Genomic DNA, 24,421 nt, shown 5'->3' with positions numbered 1-24,421 from the left:
GGGCTTAAAGGGTTAAATGGTCCCTAAAATTACAAAGGGAATTAGTTCCAGGACCTAAATTTTTTTTACATCAAATTGGGTCCCTATAATTTTTTTTTCTTAATTCAATTAAGGCAAATGCTGTCAGCCTTCAATTTTATCCTAGTCAGCAATTCCACGTGACATTTTTAATTTTTTTTAATTAGGAAAATTTATTTTTTAATTCCAACTCATATATTAAAACCTAAATTAAAAAAACCCAGAAATTTGCTCTTCTTCATCATTTGCAATTCTTAACCCAATTAATTTTTTTTTGAGAAAATAGGTAAAAGCATAATCTCCTTGCAGTATCTAAAAACGTCTTTGCATTACAGAGATAACTGGAAAACTTGACCACTAAAATTGACAAGGTTAGGTAACATAGAAGAATTGCTAAAAAACTACTCCCCCGGCCTCTGTTCTAATCCAACAAAACCACCAAAAAACATGGGTTGCAGTCAAATTAGTTTCCTAAACTATCAAAATAACCCTATCTACCTACCAAGTGAGTCCTTCTCTATAATCTTCTGTGTTCTGTTTCTTCATATGTTCTGTTACAGTTAACTCCAATTTCCTCTTGAGTTCAAGCTCTTGAGTTTTTTGTGAGGCCACCTCATGATTTTCAGCTCCCTGCACCTTTTCTTGAGGTGGGTCAAGCCAACATTCATGTTCTTCGCCACCTCAGTTATCTTCACCCCAAAATGCTTCTTGATTTCAGCAAATTCCAACTTTCTTGAAGAACTCTTCACCCCTCTGACTTTGCTGCTGCTGCTACTGGGTAACATTAACGCCAATGGCATTGGCATCTTCTCTAGCTTCTCCTCCTCCTCCATCTCTTTCTTTACAGTAACAATCCTAAACTAAATACCACCGGAACCACCACCACAGTGAACGCTGCGAGCAGGAAGAGCAACTTTGAGGGGTTTTTGTTCGTTGACCCCAAAATCTTCATCGAGAGGTGGGAGCTGCTGGTTGAAGTAGCGGCTGAAATTTTTCAAGATCGCCGAAGTCGTTGAAGGCAAGGTGGTTGCTTCAATTAACAGATCTGAACCCTTGTGCTCTGGTATGACACCATCAGATCTGTCACGCTTTCATTCCCTCGATGGTGGTTGCTGGTAGAACAAATGGATCTCGACGTTTCCTCTTCCAAGCTTCGATCTTCTCTCGATCTCACTCTCTCTTTGCAAAGGTGTTCTCTTGGAAAAAAAGGAAGGGAAGGAAGAGGTGGTGGCGCTGGTGTGGGTAAGGTTTTGTGGTTGGGGAAAGAGGAAGGGAATAAAGGGGTGGCGGCTGGAATGCTGCTAGTGTGGGTAAGGTTTTTAGTTGATGAACTTTTGGGCTTGCTAAAGAACAAGGTGAATTTCTGGTTTGGATTTGGGATTAGTATTGATTTGATTATAGATTAGTATTGATTAGATTAGGTTTTTTTAGAGATTATATTAAAGTTATATTTTTAAGTTATGACTTGGAATAAAAAATTTAAGTTTTTGAATTAATTATTTTTTAAAAAAAATTAAATGTCACGTGTAAAAGCTGAGTAGGCTAAAATTGAAGCCACATCACCGTCTGACACCATTTGTCCTTAATTGAATTTAAAATTTTTTCTTAGGGACCCAATTTGATGAAAAAAAAATTTAGGTCCTGGAACTGATTCCCTTTGTAATTCCAGGGGTCATTTGACCCTTTAAGCCTAATCCAAGCCTACTGATACAAAGTTTAGCTACAGAACACTATCTAAGTAAGAGGACCAACAGGTAGCTCACAATCACAGAAAAACAGCAAGGAGAACAATTGAAATTTCCACCACAAGTCTTCGAATAGCTCTCCTAGGCCTTTATAAATCAAGTCTGCAAAGATAGAATACCAGATGGGAATCCGCAAGCACAAATGCAGCAGAGGTAACAAATTCAGATTCCACATTAGTATCACAGGTTCTCAAGACAGATTCTTGGATGAGTGCTCCAGTCAAAGAATGAACTTGTAAAACTAAAATTTCTCGCCCTTAACCAGTACCATGCCCTCAATTGAGCAAGCTCCACAACTCTTGCCACCTCCATATGAATGTTCTTGAATATGATCATTGTTCCGATGTAGCCACAGCGACCATGTTGTTCCCATCGGTTGGGTTGGGTACTCCTTGTACCCCATTAATATCATTCTTATTAAAAAAGTGACTTCTCTTTTAAAAAAAAAACACACACACACATATATATATATATATATAAAAAGATAATTGGCTGAAACTATTTGGACCATCCCCATTTACTATTCACACCATTGTTTAAGTGCGAAAATACATTTATACCCCCATATATTTTAAAAAAAACTACTTCAATTTACAAAAAAAAAAAACTAATCTCACCATCTCCCTCTCTCATTCTCACGCTGAGACTATCTGGAAAGCCTTCTCCCAATTGGAAAAAAAACCCTAGCCTCCATCTCCCACCGGTTTCAGTCTCACCACCGGCCAAACCGTACCCTCCCACCACCATACTCACTGTATCACGAAGGAGAAGAAAGAAAGAGGAAGAAGGAAAAGGACGAAGGAGCAAAGGAACAAGAAAGGAGGAAGAAGAAGAAAGAAGGAGCAACGTAACTGATATGGTAAGTCCCCCTTCCAAATAGCCTCCCTTTTCGTTTACCCTGATGTTGAATGTTGGATCCGCAATTTAAATAGCGGTTGTGTTATGCTTACCACTATTTAAATTACGGTAGTGTTATCGTAACCTTGATCTGTACCCACACCCTGTTTGATGTACTCGCTATCAAAATAGCGGACGCTTCCGCAATCATAATAGCGGTAGCTTCCACTACTAAAATAGCGGTAGTTTTCGCAACCAAACTAGCGGTAGTTTCTGCCATCAAAATAGCGGTAGTTTAAATTGCAGCCAAGTTTTTGTTTTCTGTTCAAGTCATTCGAGCACACATCTATTTCTTCCTATAAACCATGAACCATACTCACGTACGTCTCAAATACCCAAACTGTTGATTCTGTTCTAAAATTCACACAAGGGACAAGGTAGAATTAACGTGACTACCAACATTCAGTCCTTGACAACATTGCATGTCTTATAGTTGTGTGGTAAAATCTTCCTTTAACCTTAAGTGGTACTTTTCTGTAACACAAGACACCAAAGCATTCCTCCATTTTATCCACCTTGCTCGAATCTTATGGTTGGCATCTCTATTTCACCATCATTTTGTATGATGGATCCAAGATAATTAAACCATAAGACCAGTGTCTCTAAGCTAAAATTCTTGTGTCTCATGTTAAACCTGTACTACATATACTTCTGTTTTACCACTACATAAGAGAAAGTTTTGTGCTTCCAAGGTTTTCTCCATATCTTTAGTATAACTCCGAGACTCATGAAAAAAGTATATATGGTGATAACATTTCTTGAATATGTTTAGTTAGCAAATCTAGACCAAAATAAAACAATAGACTCAATGTTGACCATTGGTACAAACCTATAATTGAAACCTTTTGTTCTCACACTACTCATGACCTCCTTATACATATCTTAATTGCTTGAATGTGTCCAATGCTGACTCCTTTCTTCTCTATAGCCTTCCAAAAAACCTCTTCATAAATTCTGTCTTGTCTTTCAAATCAATGAAAACCATGTCCATGCGTTAATATTTTTATTCCTCCAATATCATTCCATAATCTTCACAGCAAGTATATAGCTTCTGTGGTCGACCTCCTTGGCATAAAACCAAATTGATTTTTTGTAATAAGTTTGTCTTGTCTCAATCTTTACTTGATTACTCTCTTAAAGCTTCATAGTGTGGCTTATGAGCCTAATCTCCCTATAATTAGCACAATTTTGAACATCAAAATTAAAGGCTGTGAAACAGTTGATATATCTGTTAATTTTGATGATCTACAATTTACATATATACCTAAGAAGTGATCTTAGATATATAGTAGAAGCAACTTTTGATAATCTCAATTTTGAAGTTGAATGAGACCACACCTCAAGCTACTTTCTTCTACCATAATGTTTGTTCTTATCACATCACATCACATGTATCACATTTATTAATTTTTGGTTGTCTTAGAGTAAGACTAGTTTATGAACCTGGTAGTTGTCATTTTGTACATGCCCAGGTTGTTGATTGTTGAATATGTTTCTCTGAAATGGATAAGCTGGTAGTTGTACATAGCCAAGTTTTTTATTATGTTCCTGATTTTGGGATTTGCTTTGTTAACAAAGGCATGGCGAGAACAAAACAAACAAACCGCGTTGTGGGAAAGGCTTCACAACCACCTCATCCTCCACGAGACCGTTCGAAAACTCATGCTTCGGCTCGCCGAAATCGTTAGGGGACTCAGGGTATGGGAGATGAAGTTCAGGAGGGTGTGCTGATTAATGCACGACACTAGGAAGCGGTGAATGCTGATATTGAGGGTGCTCAAGGAGATTATGCTGGTTCGGAGTATGAGAATGATAATGAGAATGAGGTTGAGATAGATTATGAGGATGGTGATGGTGAGCAGGATGGAAAGTCTAAGGATGATGATGGTCATGATGATGAGCAGGATGGAGAGTCTGAGGATGGAGATGGAACGGAGGGTGTGTGGTATCCTGGAGGTCCCTATGACTTGTCTTTGTTGCCTAAGTTTGGACAACACATAGCACATGACGTCTGGAAGTCATACATCAACCCTGAGTTCCAATGTAGGGGTCCATTGAAGATCCATCATCATGGAGAACACTTATATCCTGTAAAGTTCTACTCCAAAAAAGTGAAGGAACTTGTGGCAGATGCAGGGTTATTACACCTTCCGTATAGTTGTAATGGCGGCTCAGTTGACCTTAGCATCGTGACTGCCTTTGTTGAGCGATGGATGCCAGAGACGTCCTCATTTCATATGTCGTGGGGCGAGATGACGATCACTCTGGATGACGTCTCAGCTCTATTGCACATTCCTGTGGAGGGGTCATTTTTCTCATTCGGCAAGCCGACTAAGGAAGAGGCTTCCCTTATGGTTGTTGATTTGCTGGGGGTGGGAATTGAGAAGGTGGAGGCTGAGTTTCGGAAGTGTAGAGGTCTTAGTCTGCGGTATGCTTGGCTTCTTCAGCTTGTGGTGGAGCATGTGAAGAAAGAGAAATGGACAGAAGCAGCCCGAGCTTACCTGTTACGCTTGGTTGGCATGACTCTCTTTTGTGATAAGAGTAACATGTATGTCAATGTTGCCTATCTTGAGCTTTTCAGGGATATTAGCTTGGTTGGTCAGTATGCTTGGGGTGCGACCGCGTTGACATATTTGTATTGCCAGTTAGGGGAGGCTTGCAAAAAGTCTGAGAAGACAGTTGCTGGGTATTTGGGTTTGCTACAGGTCAACATTTGACTTATTTGTTGCTAAGTTCATTTGTATTTTTCGTATTTTAATACTAACACCTTAGAGTTGCAGACGTGGGTATATGCACGCTTTCCTGGGTCGCTGTTTGAGAGGTCGAAGTTCCATAGCTACAAAGATTATATGCCTGTGGCTAGGAGGTGGTTGGCATGCAGTGAGATAAAGAAAGTGGAGCAGAAGAGACTTAATCTTGTTAACTTCCCTGCTGGTGGAGTGATTTGGAGGCCTTATGTGGACATTATGTTCATCGTCCATTTGAACATGTCTCACTGTATAGTGGATTCATCAGGTTTAGCAGCTCAGTTTATCCATACCTACCTAAGCGTGTATCCAGGCAGTTTAGGATTGTGCATTCCAAGCCTCGAGGCCCTCCAACGAAAGTTTCATGCGAAGATTGTGATGCTATGTGGATGGATTGGCGGAGCCATACTATTAGAGGAACCTATGTTGATTACCCCCACGAGTGTGCTGCTGAGTACAATGACTGGTACAAACAACACTCACATCCTTTCCTGATTCCTGAGGAGATGAGAGTTGACCGTTGGTCATTTCTTGAGGTTGGTTAAATTTAACCTTGTACATCAACATAATCACTTTCTTGGAATATTAACTTGCGAATATTGACACTTTCTTGGAATGTTACAGGGTCAGATTGCTTTGCTGTCGACATACTCTACTGTTGCTGTTGATCTAGAGACTGTTGGGGCACCCGCATAGGGCACAACCATGTGGGATGTAGTTCATACTATGCATTCCATTATTCATAATACATTGCAGGGACAGGAGGAGCCATGACAACGGAGAAAGAGGAGGAATGCTAGCGGGATTGGGACTTCAGCTGATTATGAGTGATGCTAGTGTTTATGTTGTTGGACATGGATGTGTTTATGTTGTTTATGTTGTTGGACATCTTTGTTTATGTTGCGTATGTTGTTTGTGTTGTTGGACATGGATGTGTTTATGTTGTTTATGTTGTTGGACTTTGCTAGTTGTGTATATGTTTATGGATCTTGAACTGGATATGGATCAACCTCTCTTTTCTCATAACAACATAAACATAAATAGGAACATATCGCTTAAGAACATAAATACGAATATAGTCATGAAAGCGGTTTACATAAGGTCTATTACATAATTTAGAATGCCCATAAATTCACTAAGATCTATCACATTACAACAATTATTAATCCTCACCAAGGTCTATTACAGAGTGATCACCACCACCATGTTTAGCGGTAAGATATGCACTATAAGCGTCAATTCGAGCAGAATAGGGATCAACCCAAGTCTTGGCCTCGTCCCTGCGGTTATATGTCCACATGTGAGCAGGGAGAGGCATTGGGTGCCCATCACGAAGAACAACCTGCATTGGGAAATTAAGCATCTTAGAACACCATAAATATAAATATACTTTAAAAGACCACAATACAGTAAGAGTCAAATACACCAATAAAGTAATTTTTGTTAACAAATGTAACTGCCATGCGTTTGTGGAGTGCCGGTGGGTCAGGACTTCCTCTCAACGGGAAGAAAGTGTTACATCCACTAACAACATGAACACCACTTTATAAGTTGTGGATATAATGTATGCCATATTAGGAACGATCATCCACTTATCGTTTCCTATTGGCCCATCTGAAGTGACATATAAAGCACAACGTATCTCATTTGCCTCAGCTATCCCAAATATTGAACAGTACATGCCAAACTCAGTGTCAAGCTCATGGATCAGAGTCTGACGAACAATCGGCCAGTTGTCTTCTCCCATATCTAACATTGCAGCAACACATCTAAATCCGCAGTGTCCGTCTCCCTTTACATGAACCAAGGAAACAATGAATGGATGAAACTCTTCGTGGATTTGTCTCAACGTGCTTGGGCGGAGGCTTTGATTCTTTTGGTTGGGAGGAATGACAGCATTTGGTGTGGAGTTGCTACCTTCCCAAGAGCTCGGATATTGCACATCAATATGCTCCCAACGAGATGCATAACGTTTTGTAGAGCGCTCACTAGGTACTTTGATACCCTTTGCTGTGACCTTTTACGAAGAGCCTTTTTACCTACCCTTAGTTGGGACCTTCTTTGGAGGAGGACACATGGAAGTCCTTTCCGGGAAAGAAATCATTCTAATGCTATCAATGATGGACTTCCTCACTGCCGCAGAAGATCCGTCAAATTTAACTTTTAAAGCTTCAAGTTCAGACTCAAAACTGACGCTCAACTCAGGATCAATGGCAGGGTCTGAACAATCCCAACTCAATTTCCTCCAATGGGGATGTACCGCAAGTAATGGGACAGAAGTTAACTTCTCAAGCTCACAGGCACAGGGTAGTCCATGGGTTCTTCTAATCGCACAACCGCAATATAAACCATCAACACGGGGCTTACCGATTTGTTTCCTCTCTCTAGCAATCATGTGCAATGCTGCTCTAGGAACGAAGCCTCGCAAATTCTTATAAAACACATCATTGAGAGTATGCTCGGTGACAAAAATGTTGAGCTGGTAGGATTCTTTAATCTTGTCATGTTGCATGATAAGAAGCTTGTTGACCGCAGTCCAATCTGTAACCAAGTCACCTTTGCTATCTGAAAGAAGCTTCTTCAAATTTGAATGCGCACCTTCAACTCTATCAACAAATAACATAACAATATAAATTCACCAAAAAACAAAGATTATTGAGGAAGGAAGCTATAATTAGTAACTACCTGTTTGTTGTTGTGCACCCCATATGCATGCAGGTATCAATCTCGAACTTCACAAATTTATGTCTGAATGGCAACCAATTGGTTTCAAGGTATGTCCAGAGGTTACACACCCTCACCTGCATCGCTGCAACCTCCTTAATGTAGTCAGCCTCAGTTGTAGCATACATCAACCGATTCCAGATATCAGTAATAAATTCACGTCTTTCTATCGACTGAACAAGTGTCTTCATCTTCCCGGTCACACTCTTTGAAACGTGAAATTGGCACAACAAATGGCGAGCTGCGGGGAACACGTCTTCAACGACTTTCATCAAAACAGTGTCCTTGTCAGTGACAATTACCTTAGGAAGATTTTCTTCCGTCACGATCAACCCTTTCAACCTATGTAATGCCCATAACACCTCATATGCGCGCTCATTCGCCATGTAAGCAATGGCAATATAGTATGTCAAATTAGTTGATGTCACCCCAACCATTTCAAGTAAAGGAATTTTGTACCTGTTGGTCTTGTATGTACTATCCATAAGCACCACAATAGGAAATTCATTAAAAAGATGAATAGAATCAGGGTGAGCAAAGAAGAGAGATTTAATCACATTAGAACCACCCTCACCCCAACCAGTGTGCATATTTGTCACCTTCCAACAACTTCATCAAGTGTTGAATCTCCGAGAAAGGTCCCCTCTGAATCCTATTGTAGGCTTGCTTCTCATTGTAGATTTGTTTGATTCTAGTTAGGTTGTTGGGGTTTTTCTCCCTTAGTGCAATCAACATGTCGCTTGGCTTAACCATTTTCTCAATCATACTTCCCACCATGGCATTTTCATCAGGATTTAGAGGACCAACAAAAGAGTGACCTTGTAATGTTTCAGCTGTATAATGGTTGTGAATCCCAGAATGAACTATCACCTTCCATCGCCCATCAACCATGCTAGGCCTTGCTCTTAGCCTGAAAGGGAAATCAGACTTTTTTGTTCCAGTTTGACTGCGCTTTAACACTTGAGCCGCTGGTATATACTTCCCACCACGTTCACATCCCAATTTTATCACAGGCTTCCTTTTTGCAAATCCGTAGTCAGACCTAATCATAATAACAACATAACCATTCTCTTTACCTACATGGAGAGCCCAATCAATAAGATCAGTGTGGGATGCAAAAGCATGCACATACAAAAATTATAAATCATTATCTCATCACGTAAACGTAACCATGTCATTACTAAACAATTTTAATACTTACTTTATCAGTAGTAAAAGCCTCTGTGAGATCCACACTAACAACAATTGTGCCATCATGTTCATTATCAACCTCATCAGAAGTTCCAGCTGCCATAATGCTCCTAATAGACAACAAACTTCACCAATTCAAACACCAAAACCAGAACCTGCAACACAATCCGTAATTTAAATTACGGTAACCTCTGCTACTTAGATAGCGGAAGCTACCGCTACTAAGATAGCGGACGCTACCGCTACTTAGATTGCAGACGTTACCGCAACTAAGTTAGCGGATGTTACCGTCATTTAAGTAGCGGACACAATAAAGCGTCTGCATTTTAAATGACGGATCAACCTAGAACCCATATATTCTACCCAGATTTACGCGAAAAACAGTAAAAATCCCAAAATCATACATATTTTGAGCTTCTATTCTTCTCTTGATCTCACACACTTATATTCTACACTGATTTGGAGCTTTAAATACCTCTAAGGTGTGTGATGTGTTGATTTAGAAGATGAAATAGGGATGGGGAAGGTGAAAGTGGAAGAGGAAGAAGGAAGAAGAAGGTGAGGTTGGGAGAGTATTTTTTTACTACTTTGTATGTTTTCTATGTTGGGGGTATTTTTGGGATTAAAAAAAGGGGGGATGGTGTGGATAGTAAATATGGAGGGTACAAATAGTCTTGGCCAAGATAATTTGTTAGGTTAGCCGAAGTTGGGTCATCACAGTTTTGTTACATGCCATTGAACAACATTTGATTGACCATTTTAGGATATGAGCTTAGTTGATTGGCACACCAAACATGCACCATCTCATGTAAAGGAGCTTTCAAATGTTGGAAGTGTGAGTTTGGATTTATGTTTAATGTTGAACTGAAAGCGAGCATTAAACTTAACGTGAAAAATTCTAATTTCTTTGTTGGTGTCTTAAAATTATGTTTGTATTGGATATGACTTTAAACAAACATGTAAAAAATCATTTCATTCTCAAGCATGTTAAGTTTCAGGTCTAAAAGTGAGTTTCTCTAAGAGCAGATTGACAGGAGTGTGTATGAATTCAGGTGATCTTAATCGGTTTGCAAGAATCCTAAATTGCAAAACAATGGCTATACCTTTCATCTACTTGGGAATTCCGGTGGGGGCAAATCCAAGAAGGAAGGCGACTTGGGATCTGTTGATTCAAAGGTTGAAAAAGAGACTCTCCTCTGGCCGGAAGAACAAGACGCTTTCTTTTGGAGGAAGAGTGTGTCTAATTAGAAGTGTACTATCTTCTATTCCTCTTTTTTACTTAACCTTTTTCAAGATGCCCAAGTGTGTCTCTTCTCTTTGTAAGAAAATCCAAAAGAAATTTTTGTGGGGATGTGACGAAGGGGTAAGAAAGATAGCTTGGGTAAAGTGGGACTCAGTTCGTCATCCGAAGGAGGTAGGGGATTAGGCATAAAGGACTTAGAGACCTTTAACCAAGCTTTTTAGTAAAATGGAGATGGATAATTTTAAGAGACCAAGATAGCTTGTGGTGTAGGGTGCTGCACGCAAAACATAGGGTAGCAAACAGGGTTATATAGGAGTGGGCGAGGGCAAGAGGATCTGTGTGGTGGCGGGATCTGGAAAATATTTGGGAGATGAGGATTGGTTCGAGAATAACGTGAGGAAGAAATTAGGACACGGGAGTTCTTCCTTGTTCTGGGTAGATATATGGAGGTTGAGGGAGTCTAATTTGAAATCACAATTCATAAGACTTTTTGATATCTCAACACAACAAGCTTGTTCTATCAAAGAGATGGGAAGGTGGGAAGAAGGCATGTGGAAGTGGAAATTTAGTTGGAGGAGGGAACTCTTTGTGTGGGAGAAACACTTACTTGAGAAGATGTTACAAGATTTTGAGTCTGTGCAATTGAAACAATGGGATCAATGATATATGGATTTGGGAGGCCTCACCTGATAGCATCTTTAGTGTAAAATCAGCCTATGAAATTCAGATTGGGACATCTCCACATGGAGCATTTGAGGTATTCAAGCATATATGCTCCATCCCAGCTCCGTCAAATGTACTATCCTTCTCATGGAGGGTGATGCTAGACAGAATTCAGACTCAAGAAAATCTCAGGAAAAGGAGCGTCATTCAACTGGGAACGTCGTGTCTCTGTTTGTTATGCCTTGATCATGAGGAAAGCTTGAGCCATTTACTATTTTCCTGCAGATTTGCCTGGTGTGTTTGGATGGAGGTCTACAAGTGGTTAGGAGTGCGCTCAGTACTTGAAGAGGAAGCAAGAACTCATTATACAACATGTGCATAGCCTATCTTATGGATCAAAGAGGGGTTGGTGGTCAGTGTGGGTGGCAACTACATGGTCCATTTGGCTCCAAAGCAATGAAGTCATGTTCAACTACGGTGTAGCTTGTATTGAGAAGACTTTGGACCTAATCAAATTTATATCATGGAAGTGGCTAAGGTGTAAAAAGAAGGGCTTCATAAGCAGCTTCTATGAATGGACCTGCAATCCCTCTATTTGTTTAGGGGAGAACACTGCCTGACATGTATAATCAAATTTTCTTTTGGCTCTGCCTTGCCTAACTGTTAATTCTCTAAAGCTCTATCAGTGGATGCTCTATCTAGTATGCTCAGCGTGGAATTAGTCATAAGTTTGGTGCTATTGTTTGTTGCTGCTTGTTCCTCCTTTGATGGATGGGTCATGCTACTTCCCTCGCAGCCATCGTCTATGGTTCTATTTCGTCTCTAGTAATTCTGTTTTTCCTCGGTTTTTTTTCTGTTTCTCTTTTTTTTTTTTTTCTTGTTAGCCGTGGTTGTGTCCTTTGGCTTCTCTCTTGTTTTTAATCTTCTTTTTTCCTTGTACTGGTTTAGGCACGTATTGTGCTCTTTTTCAATATAATTAATTGGCCTTACAAAAAAAAAGTTGTAGTCCAAGTTTAGTACACTATTTTTCTCTAAACATCATTAAGTCCAAATATATTGACCCGCTTCTATATATTATAATATAAGGTTAAATATATTCTCAGTCTTTTACATCTAAATTTGGACAATGCTTATGATGTGGCAAATTTTTTGCTCATTAATAACCCTATATGACAATCATAGTCAAATATAGGTTGTCCAATCACTGGGGTTGCCTAGACCCATCCGGCCCGAATCGGACCCGCTCAAACCGAGTCCATTTTGACGAAATTGGGTTAGTCAGGTTGGTAGACGGATCTAGCGGGTGGTTCGTTTCGGTTTAAGGCAGTTCATATCAATCGATTCCGGTTTGAGCTATGGTTCGACCAAACCGATCGAAGTAAAAAACAAAAGACAAAAAAAAAAAAAGACAGCCCAGGCCCTATTTGCAACGCATTAGAGATGGTCCAAAAAAAATCCAGCCCAACTCTCTCCCAAAAATCTAAACGCTTTTGAGAGACTAACCCTAGCTCTGAGTTCTCTTCTCCATCACTGTTCTTTTCTTCGTCTCTTTTCTCTTGTCTCTTGTTCTCTTTCTTCATTTCAAACATTGGTAATCATGCACAAAATCCATGCCCCACCACCACCATCTCTTGCTATCTTCCCCTTCCGCCACCGATTCGAAGAACCCATAGTCCACCCCACCCATCCGCCGAGAATCATCATGAAGTTGGTAATCAGTACCTCATTTCATACATTGGTACATATACCACTGCCACAGATTCAAAGAACCCATGCTCCACCGCCACCGATCCATCCAGAATCATTAGGCAAGAGAGCTACCGGAACCCTAGCGCCACGTATGTGCTCCATCGCATGCTCATGAGTCCTGTCATCTATGGATTTGGTGCCTCCTTTTTGTGATCTTTTCATGCTTTGTGAGAATTTTCTAGATTAGTGGTATGTGTGATTAGTAACTACTCTTCGTCTTTGTTTTATTTTGTTAGTCTTTTTTAGATCCATCACTGAAAAACAATTTTTTTTTCCTCCTCACTTTTTCTTTTCTCATCGATTACCATTTAGCCGAGCGGATTGACTCGCACCCGCATCACCTGAGATCCGACCAAATAGATGATTTACACAAACGGTGGCGGACCTGGGTTTTTTGTGGTTTTCACCCAATGAAACTGATGTCGGCAGCCCGAAACCAACCGTAACCGCCCAATGAACAACCCTACTTTTTACATCAATTTTAGTCTTTCCAATTACTTTTACATCATTTTTTGTTCATCTTTTCCCCCATTTCCAACCACCCTCAACCACCACACATGCTTCCCTGTAAGACCCTCTATTTTTTGATTGAATTAATCATGGAAAATAATCATAATTTGTTGGATGTTGAATTTTCTGATGTGTTGATTTGTTAGTTGAATTTGACCTATGGTTGACTTGTGTGTTATTTTTGTTGTTACTTTTGGTTGTCTTGCATTTTGTCAAAAACAACCTGATGTCGAAGCAGATGTTGTGTCATCTACCCACGTGTAGCACATGACATTAGGCCCTTACTTGGAGTGCTTATGTGTGCCCTAGTGAATCTCGTGAATATTTATTTTGTGGTTAATTGGGGGTCAAGTAGTTGTACCGTGGTTGCATTTAATGTGGGCTGGTTTATTTGTTGAGACAGTCTCTGATTGAAGATTTTTTTCTATTGTTTTAATGGTGATTTGATTTGTAACGCAATCATAATCTTGGAAGATTGCGTTTGGATTTGTTGGACTATTTTCTTCAGCCTCTGCAAACCCTAGTGCCGCTGCTGAAGTATATAAATATGAAGACCTAAAACCTGAAGACTGACTAACGAATAAAGAGAAAATATCAAGTGTTTTAGGATTGTTATTTGTCTTAGTCCATGTTTCGTTGTGAACCAACTTTGCTCACTGATTCTATAAAGCAAGGTCGTGTTCTGTGTTGTTTGAGTGTTAAATCTCTGATTAATTTTTGTTCTTACCAATCACTGTGGCAGTGATTGAGAGGAAGTGAGAGGGGCTCTCACACTTAGGGGGGAATACTAAGTAGAAATACATTGGGTAGATTAGGAAGAGAACTATGAGCTGTGGTGTTCATGAGTGTCTGTAGTTCCTATATCTTGAGATAATGGATTTCTTTTCTTTGGGTGAAAACCCTCCAGACGTAGGTGAAGTTTCACTGAACTAGATTAACAACTTTTGTGTTGTGTTTTGTTTCTTTTATGCTTTTGTTGTTTACTATTGTTCAATTGTCGAAGTTGTTGTTCCAGCATCGCGTAGAACATCTGCAGTAAGTGGACCAGAATTTCAATTTCAATTTTGGAATAATATTACTTGAATTGGATTGCTAGCTGATTTGGAATGGAATGTTTGATTATGTGATTATGTGAGGTGTAGAAATTTATACTTATATGCATAAGTGTATATGTGCATAAAATATACATATTTTGTGGATTGTGGAATTTTTCTGAAAGAAAAAATAATTTCCTTAATTTTTTAGTAATGCTTGATGCATGCATATTTTTCTCGGGGAAAATATTTGTTTGAGTAATTTTATTGGATGAAAATATTTTGATAAATGAAAATATTTATACCTCTTCTCGTCGGCTGTGGAAAACCTTTATGTTCTGTCAACATGTCAACATGTGGGGGAGCTTTCCGATTTGGTTTCGTGAGATACTCTTCCGTGGAGCTGGCCTCTCTTGCTGTCAATCTGTTCAACAACGTTCTTGTAACGTTCTGTTTTTTTTTTCTATTTTACAAAATATAATAATAGAAAAAAAATAGATAACCTAGTAATTAAAAATAGGAGATAACCACCAGATCCTAACTCCAAATTGTAGTTCTCTCTCTCACGCTGAGTTTACACTATGGATGAAAACCCTAAACACCCTACGCACGTTAATCTCCTCCACGCACGTCGCGAACTCCCTGCACCCTTCATCTTCTTCACCAAGTGAAGCCAAAACGTTTCCTTTTTCCTTGACCTGCTCCACGCTCTATCCTTCTTCAGTTCCATCGCCAACACATTGAAGAGCGAGTGCAACCGAAGTGCCGAAACATGGCAGAGATGTTGAAGTTCTTTGCCGCAAAGGAGAGGGGCAGTGCCTATAACGTTGAATGAAGCCAGTGAACTGCAAAACCTCATTCGTTTGTCGCCTCAGAAGCAGAGTAATCAAGTTGGCTTGAAGTGGAGCATGTAATGGACAATGAGAAGGTAATTGCTTGTCATAAGAGGAAGATTATGGTTTGTCATTGTCCCATTATGTGGATCACATAAATATAAGTCTAGATCTCTTATTGCTTTTATTTTTCCCACTAACTCAGTAAGCAATTGAACGAGAATGGAGTTTTCGGTGACAGAGTGAGAAATCATGGCCCTTGAAAGGTTTATTTGGCAGCCTGAGTATAGTGCTCCCCAAGTCGTGTTGTGTCAGCACAAGGAAAGGTACCAAGTCAAGTGAATTCTAGAGTTGTGCATTGTCTTTTAGTGATTATGGTGTCATGATGCTTTTTCATGCTATATTGCTCTAGCTCACGAACTGAAAGTGAAATCTATGTTTGGTTATGTTTAGCTATAGATGACACACAAGAAAGATGCAAATGCCTTGAGTTGGATTTGATCATGCAAAGAATTGTTAGCTATTGGCTCATTTGAGTATACTGGAGGTGTTGGCAGCAATCGTATTGATTCTTCATTGTTGTGAGTGGTTTTCAATCATTATGACGTATTTTTAATTATTCTATCACTGATGAATTAATTATTTTACCTCATTGCCTAATTATTTAAATTGGGGAAACATGTTTTTTTATCATTCTTGAGTTCCTTCAAAGCTGAGTTTTATTAAATTGATTCGAGCATGTTTTATGTTTTGATATGAGAAGGAAATTTACAGTGACTTGAGTTTGGAATTATTTGATATTGAGAATATTATAAAAAGGTGTTATTGAGTATAATATTTTGAAAGCTTTGAAGAGTGTTGGAAAACTGATGTTGAGATTATTGATAACAATTGAATTGGTTTGAAAGGACTTGATGAATACTGAAATATTATATTTTAGACTATCGATATGGATTTACTATGGTTTTGAAAGACTGTTTTGGGAATCCTTGTTAGAACCCCGTAGCCGTTAGCGGGGGTAACGGCCTAAGTGCACTTAGCTATTTGATTCCGGGAGGAGAGGGTTATCTGTTAGATGGAGCCGCCAGTGCACGGAGAGGGCTATCAACGAGATGTAGCTTCCCCCGATGACACGATACGACATAATATATTAGAGAGGAAAGGGTTATCCGTTAGATGGAGCCGCCCCTATCGGATAGGCCATCCCATAGGAGGAGAGGGCTATCAACGAGATGGAGCCGCCTCATGGTTCTACATGCGTGACCCTACTACTATATTAAATTTCATATTTTACTGCTTCATAAATTGCCATGATTTTATTTAATTTCTTTGAAGTGATTATTTGCAAATCTTACAATTGGAAATTAACTTTGTTGGTGCTATAAATGGTTTCTGTTGATTTGAGAGCGAAAAACTCGTGCCTGATATGTTTCCCCTTTTTGTTCATGGTGGTTGCTAAATCCTCACTAAGTCTGTGTGACTTACCCCCTCATTATTTCCCTCCACAGATTCTCAGGCAGCTGAGTAGCAGGTTGTTTTCAGATTCAGATCATTCGGTTTTTTTGTTGGAGTTTGGTCATTCTGCAGCTATAGGGAGTCTTAGGTTGAGTTTTTTATGATTTTTAACTTGTATTTTATTGTAAGAATTTGCACTTTGTGCTGTACTTTGAAGATCACATCAATGAAATTCTGCTTATGAAGAATTACATATTTGACAGATTCTGTTTTTATGAAAATTATTTGGAAAATATTGTTATGAGAAATAGGCTTGCCAGACTAAGGTGATAGTCTGTGCGCCGGTTGCGACTTAGTATTTTGGGTCGTGACAAAGTTGGTATCAGAGCTTTGGCTGTGGGTCCTATTAGCTGCAGACATGATGTGGTGATAGAATCTTTCTAGTAAATTGTGAACCGCGGCAAAACTTACTTCCAAGATGCTATTAACACTTCATGAGAGTCCTAAACTTGTTTCAAAAGTGTGATTTGAGTTTGTTCCTCATTCACCGAAATCTGAGTCATGTCTTATCTACGATGATTATTCTTTTGTCTTGTTCACTGAGGATGCCACCTAAGTTTGGATTCCTAGTAGATGATGAATTTGTTACCCACATCAGGATTCTTCTCGAAGTGTTTGTGGTCGGCGTCGTAGTGTAAGCCAAGGACCATCGGTGTTAGGCGTGAGTTTTCCACTGATGTAGCTCATATTAAGATTCCTAAATTGAGGTGAAGAAATCTATGAATGACAAAACTTATAGGTGGTATGTAAGGATTGTAACACAATGTGAAATAACATGTCGGAGTTGCTGTCAGGAAGAACCAACAAGAGGACCGACATCAGACTACTTATGAGCGTTGGTCAGGTGCTAGATAAAATGGAACAACAAGTAGGTGTGTCACATTGCCTGGTCTCATCAGGCTTAATTATCATACTTTGCTGGTTCTAGTGCAAGGGAGGATCCCAAAGGTTTATTAATGCTTTGGAGAGGCTATGGAGAGTACTCGGATGATCACACTTAAGGGCAACAAAGTTAATATCATTCAGTTGGAGGGTGTAGTATATGATTTATTTGATGACTTTAGGTGTATGAGAATGGTGAGATCACCTCAAAAGAGAAACATGGAAAATTTTACCCATAAATTTATAAATCGTTTTCTTCTAGTGAGTGTCTGAAATGGTTTGGCACATGAGTTGGAGCGGTCGGAGTACGCTAAGAAAAATGACATCACATTCTAGTGAACATTTTTAAGGCAATGTACAAGTTCATAAATAGATTTTGGGGGCTCTTTATGATCCATATTTCCTCAAAGGAATTTCTGCACGAGATTTACACCTTGTCCTTCTGTCATGAGTTTCATCTTTTTTTTGGAGATTATAAGGTGTGCTGTTAGTGCGGCCAGACATGTCATATTAGGAGGGATTGTCTTGTGGTTGTGGTGCAACTTCCCTCTAGTCACAGATAAGTGTTATTATGATCGACTTTAGCATCTTCTCTGACCCCTCCAACACTTGTGAGGAAAACTTTGAGTTCTTTGGTCATGGTCATGGAGTATCTTAAAGAGTAGTAAAGGATTTGGTGGTCAAGGTCAATGACAAGCGGGAGAGTCAATCTTGAGTCTTGCTTTGCCTCTTTATGATGCCTAAGAAACCAATGCAATGGTTGTAAGTATACTTTCTTTGTGCTCTTGAGATGCTTATGTTTTGTTTGATCCTAGAGCTACGCACTAATTTGTATCATTATTGTTTATTTCTTAAGCTAGTAAATTTTATCCGTCTTTAAATGACATCTTAGTTGTGGCTACGCCGTTTGGGGAGTTTTGGTAGTTGATTATGTGCATCGTCAATCCGAGGTATTAATTGAAGATTGAGGGTGGTTGCTAGACATCAAAGCGTTAGACATGGTTAATTTTGATGTGATCTTAGGGTATGGATTAGTTGACCTTTTGTTATGATACTGTGGATTGTTATAATGAAGTAGTGAGATTTTAATTACTTGGAGAGTTATCTTTCTTATTTATGGGAGAGAAAAGTTGGACTCCATATAATCTAATTTTAGCATTGAGTATTACAGGGATACTAAGGAAGAGTTATCAATTATATTTGGTCTCGGTAAATGATACTCAAACATTTGAAATGAAACTGGAAAGATTATTATAGTGTATGAATTTCTAAACGTATTTCCTGAAACTTTCCTGGTGTACTGCGCAATAGAGGAATAAAGTTTTCTATAAATTGGGTTTATGACAACAGTAATGTTTGTGAGAAGAAAAAAATAAGAAAGAAGAAGATGGAACTATGCAGAAAGGTCTTTACTACAGGTGTTTACCAAGAGTGTCATGTGTTACCACAAGCAGTTGGATGTGTGACAAAAAGAACAAATATCATTCACCTCGCATAGATGAGTTATTTCTTTGGTTGTAAGGAGCTCAATATTTGAGAAAGTTTGTCATGTGATCTAAGCATCATCAATTGAAGATTAAGAAAGAAAACAATTTGAAGACAGCTTTCATAACATGTTTTGATCATACTTTAGTTATTACTCATGCTCTTGGACTTAATGATGCAGCTGCTGTTCTTTTAAGGATTTTGTGAATTACGTGTTGGAAGAATTGTTGGGTCATTTCATGACTGTATTTTTATGGTTCTCTTTAGTCTGATGAAAAAAAAAAAGAGCATCAAAAGCTTGTTGATAATAGATTTTGGTTTGGGGCTGTCATTCAACTTCATTGTTGACTCAAAGTGCAAATTCATTTTTTTTTATTTGGTGGGTGTTAGGAAACAATATGAAGTCAAGATCTGAAGGTGATAGAGGATGTTTAGGGTGGTAAAGTTACACAATTCTTAGTAGACTTTGATGGCTTTTAACGACTGGAGTATCAGTTGTGTGTGCCTAATGCATATAGCTTGAGGAGGGAAGTATTAGAGAGGCTCATCATTCTCCTTATACTATACACCTAGATTTTAATAAAAATGTATTGAGACTTGGAGAATTTTTATTGGTGGGAAAATAAGATCAAATACATAGCAAAGTTTGTTTCTCAATGTTTTTAACAAGCAGTCGGGTGAAGGATAAGCAACAATATCCATCAAGGTTGCTTCAATTTATTGAGGTACCAAAGTGGAAGTGAGAAGGAATTGCTATGAATTTTGGTACAAGTTATGTTAGGACTTCAATGGGTTATGATTCGTAATAAGTGATTATATATTGATTAGCTAAGTCTGCATACTTCTTACTTGTGATGACTTAGACTGAAACTCGCAAAGCTAAGCTTTACTTGGATGATGTTGTCTCTTTGCATGGTGCGCATGTGTCTATAATTTTAGACTTGGAGGATATGCTTCGTGATTATATTTTAGGACTTAGAGAAGTTGAGATCAAGATTTTTTTTTTCTTTCATGAGTTTTGCTCATAAAAACAACTATCCGTCCAACATATATATGACACTATTTAAGGCCCTGTATGATAAGTGAGCAGATTTCCAATAGGTCGGTTTGAAGCTGGAGAAGCTATTTTTGTAGGCCTAGTACTCATCCACGAAGCTATACAGAAAGTTAAGCTGGTTCGAGATCATGGTGCAACATCTCAGAATTAGCAAAAGTCTTATGGTTGCAGTAGGCGAGGAGTTTGCAATTGGAGGTCAAGTGTTCTTACTTATTTCTGCAGCAAAATGAGTGTTGCAGTTTGGAAAATAAAAGGAGAAACTAAGTCTCAAATTCACTAAACCATTTGAAATTTTGGAGGTTGGTCCGGTGGTTATCAGCTAGCAGTTGCCTAGATCTTTTGGCAGTTCATTTGGATTTCATATTTCTATGCTTCATGATATGCATATAAGATCATTCTCATGTTACATGTTATGACTTATGAGGATATACAACTTAATGGACATTTATCTGATAAGAAGTATCAAGTAGCTACAATTAATGGATGAGTGAAGCATCTGCACACCGAAGATATTGGTTCAACAAAAGTAATTTGACAATGACTATTTGGTGGGGAGACACGACTTGGGAATCGAGACAATCATGCGAGTGAAGTATCCCCTCTTACTTGAACCTCAAGGTTGGATAAGGCTTTAAAATTCGAGGACGAATTTTCTTTAAGAGGGGAAGATTGTAACGTTCTGTTTTTTTTTCTATTTTACAAAATATAATAATAGAAAAAAAATAGATAACCTAGTAATTAAAAATAGGAGATAACCACCAGATCCTAACTCCAAATTGTAGTTCTCTCTCTCACGCTGAGTTTACACTATGGATGAAAACCCTAAACACCCTACGCACGTTAATCTCCTCCACGCACGTCGCGAACTCCCTGCACCCTTCATCTTCTTCACCAAGTGAAGCCAAAACGTTTCCTTTTTCCTTGACCTGCTCCACGCTCTATCCTTCTTCAGTTCCATCGCCAACACATTGAAGAGCGAGTGCAACCGAAGTGCCGAAACATGGCAGAGATGTTGAAGTTCTTTGCCGCAAAGGAGAGGGGCAGTGCCTATAACGTTGAATGAAGCCAGTGAACTGCAAAACCTCATTCGTTTGTCGCCACAGAAGCAGAGTAATCAAGTTGGCTTGAAGTGGAGCATGTAATGGACAATGAGAAGGTAATTGCTTGTCATAAGAGGAAGATTATGGTTTGTCATTGTCCCATTATGTGGATCACATAAATATAAGTCTAGATCTCTTATTGCTTTTATTTTTCCCACTAACTCAGTAAGCAATTGAACGAGAATGGAGTTTTCGGTGACAGAGTGAGAAATCATGGCCCTTGAAAGGTTTATTTGGCAGCCTGAGTATAGTGCTCCCCAAGTCGTGTTGTGTCAGCACAAGGAAAGGTACCAAGTCAAGTGAATTCTAGAGTTGTGCATTGTCTTTTAGTGATTATGGGGTCATGATGCTTTTTCATGCTATATTGCTCTAGCTCACGAACTGAAAGTGAAATCTATGTTTGGTTATGTTTAGCTATAGATGACACACAAGAAAGATGCAAATGCCTTGAGTTGGATTTGATCATGCAAAGAATTGTTAGCTATTGGCTCATTTGAGTATACTGGAGGTGTTGGCAGCAATCGTATTGATTCTTCATTGTTGTGAGTGGTTTTCAATCATTATGACGTATTTTTAATTATTCTATCACTGATGAATTAATTATTTTACCTCATTGCCTAATTATTTAAATTGGGGAAACATGTTTTTTTATCATTCTTGAGTTCCTTCAAAGCTGAGTTTTATTAAATTGATTCGAGCATGTTTTATGTTTTGATATGAGAAGGAAATTTACAGTGACTTGAGTTTGGAATTATTTGATATTGAGAATATTATAAAAAGGTGTTATTGAGTATAATATTTTGAAAGCTTTGAAGAGTGTTGGAAAACTGATGTTGAGATTATTGATAACAATTGAATTGGTTTGAAAGGACTTGATGAATACTGAAATATTATATTTTAGACTATCGATATGGATTTACTATGGTTTTGAAAGACTGTTTTGGGAATCCTTGTTAGAACCCCGTAGCCGTTAGCGGGGGTAACGGCCTAAGTGCACTTAGCTATTTGATTCCGGGAGGAGAGGGCTATCCGTTAGATGGAGCCGCCAGTGCACGGAGAGGGCTATCAACGAGATGTAGCTTCCCCCGATGACACGATACGACATAATATATTAGAGAGGAAAGGGCTATCCGTTAGATGGAGCCGCCCCCTATCGGATAGGCCATCCCATAGGAGGAGAGGGCTATCAACGAGATGGAGCCGCCTCATGGTTCTACATGCGTGACCCTACTACTATATTAAATTTCAGATTTTACTGCTTCATAAATTGCCATAATTTTATTTAATTTCTTTGAAGTGATTATTTGCAAATCTTACAATTGGAAATTAACTTTGTTGGTGCTATAAATGGTTTCTGTTGATTTGAGAGCGAAAAACTCGTGCCTGATATGTTTCCCCTTTTTGTTCATGGTGGTTGCTAAATCCTCACTAAGTCTGTGTGACTTACCCCCTCATTATTTCCCTCCACAGATTCTCAGGCAGCTGAGTAGCAGGTTGTTTTCAGATTCAGATCATTCGGTTTCTTTGTTGGAGTTTGGTCATTCTGCAGCTATAGGGAGTCTTAGGTTGAGTTTTTTATGATTTTTAACTTGTATTTTATTGTAAGAATTTGCACTTTGTGCTGTACTTTGAAGATCACATCAATGAAATTCTGCTTATGAAGAATTACATATTTGACAGATTCTGTTTTTATGAAAATTATTTGGAAAATATTGTTATGAGAAATAGGCTTGCCATACTAAGGTGATAGTCTGTGCGCCGGTTGCGACTTAGGATTTTGGGTCGTGACAGTTCTTTTAGGTGGGTCATTCATGTCGGTGGATCTGGAGAGATTTCCGCGATCGGGAAGTTCTGGTCAGGTTGCTGAGAAGGGTTTCCCTTGTGCTCCGTCAACCCCGGCTGTGACGATTAGCTCCGGGAAGAAGAGGCCTCTGAGGTTTTTTTTCTGATGTTTCTGCTGTGGAGGAGTCTTTGGTCTTGGGTCTCTCACGGGCCTCTCCTTGCCCGCGTTGCCCACCTGCTCTCCTATTCCCTGAGATCATTTCCGCTGGGTGTATGGGCGGTGAGGTTTCGCCGGTCAGTTCTGAGGGGAGGTGCCCCCTGTCGCTATGTTCCCAGAAGTGGGGATGGACTTTTCTGGTACTGTCATCGCTGATTGTTTGAGGGAAGCTTGTTGTTCCTCTACGCCGGACTGTAGCGGTGTTGGGGAGGGCTTGGTGGTTGCTGAGGAGACGGTGACGGAGCGGCGAAGAAGAGGGCGGCCTAAGAAAGTCTCTGCTTCAGGTAAGCACAAGGCTCTTCGTGTTTTGATCAATGAGGTTGCCGAGATTCCGAGAGCTGTGGTTTTGCCTGAAACTAGCTCTTCGTTGATCCTTCCTGAAGCCCGGGGTTCTGATCGTGCTTTGACACGTGCTCGAAGGGATTTTCTTATTGTCAAACAGCTGGGAGTCGTCCCCATTGGGTATGAGGAGGAAGCAATTCAAAGCTTTGTTGATCATCTCATCGCGAATCATCCGAGATTGTACGGGGGTCCTTAGCGAGTCTGTTGCGGTTTGGCTGTTTTTTTGTGGGGGTTTTGAATTGTTTTTCTTCAGGGGTTTTGCCTTTGAGCTTACATTGTTGCCTTGTCCCCTGTTGGCTTTTGTAGGTTTTGTCTTTGGCTGTTCTCCTTGGTAGTTTTTTAGCTGGGTTCAACCTTTGGGGTGTTGGGGCGCTTTGGGTTGTTTTGCGGTTTTTAGCGGGTTTTTTTTGTTACCGCCGATGCTGGCTGGTTTGTCCCCTTTGCTTGAGATTTATGCTCTCAAGCTTGTTATTAATATAACTTTAACTTTCTAAAAAAAAGAGTTATTTTTCGTGAATATATATATAGAGAGAGAGAAATAATATTACTTGAACTATTTTGGGTTTTATTCATTAAAATTAGAGTTTTTCCTTATTTTGTAGAGAGACAAAATATTATAAATTTGTTTTTGTTAAAATAATTTAAAAATTATAAAATTTGTTTGAAAATATTGATTCCTCAGAGGTA

General features: G+C 39.2%; 1 protein-coding gene across 5 annotated transcripts; it reads left to right on the top strand.

Annotated features, from left to right (window-relative positions):
* The first annotated feature begins 392 nt into the window (after positions 1-392).
* Positions 393-24,161, top strand: LOC130710415 (protein MAINTENANCE OF MERISTEMS-like). 5 transcript variants are annotated; one of them, XR_009010368.1, is made up of 9 exons: positions 393-2,622; positions 5,441-5,943; positions 6,032-15,449; positions 15,560-15,680; positions 15,808-15,935; positions 16,863-21,449; positions 21,560-21,680; positions 21,808-21,935; positions 22,864-24,161. XR_009010368.1 is itself a non-coding variant. In XM_057559678.1 (4 exons), the coding sequence occupies exons 2-3, from the start codon at positions 4,874-4,876 to the stop codon at positions 5,900-5,902; spliced, it is 954 nt and encodes a 317-aa protein (XP_057415661.1). In that variant the 5' UTR covers positions 1,539-2,622; positions 4,239-4,873; the 3' UTR covers positions 5,903-5,943; positions 6,032-6,404. The 5 variants fall into 5 exon arrangements, 1 of the variants encoding a protein (XP_057415661.1); XR_009010367.1 differs by having other exon boundaries at positions 4,239-5,943; XR_009010369.1 differs by lacking the exon at positions 5,441-5,943 and having other exon boundaries at positions 15,246-15,449.
* Positions 24,162-24,421: the final 260 nt, after the last annotated feature.

This window comes from Lotus japonicus, chromosome 4, assembly GCF_012489685.1.
Source record: "Lotus japonicus ecotype B-129 chromosome 4, LjGifu_v1.2".
Lineage (NCBI taxonomy): Eukaryota > Viridiplantae > Streptophyta > Magnoliopsida > Fabales > Fabaceae > Lotus > Lotus japonicus.
Note: the sequence above shows the minus strand (reverse complement) of the source record. Positions and strands in the feature narration are given on the sequence as shown.

Coding starts and splice junctions, on each gene's coding strand:
- LOC130710415 (XM_057559678.1), top strand. CDS start 4,874: ATGCCAGAGACGTCCTCATTTCATATGTCGTGGGGCGAGATGACGATC. Junction 5,366..5,440: donor GGTATTTGGGTTTGCTACAG/GTCAACATTTGA, acceptor TTAGAGTTGCAG/ACGTGGGTATATGCACGCTT.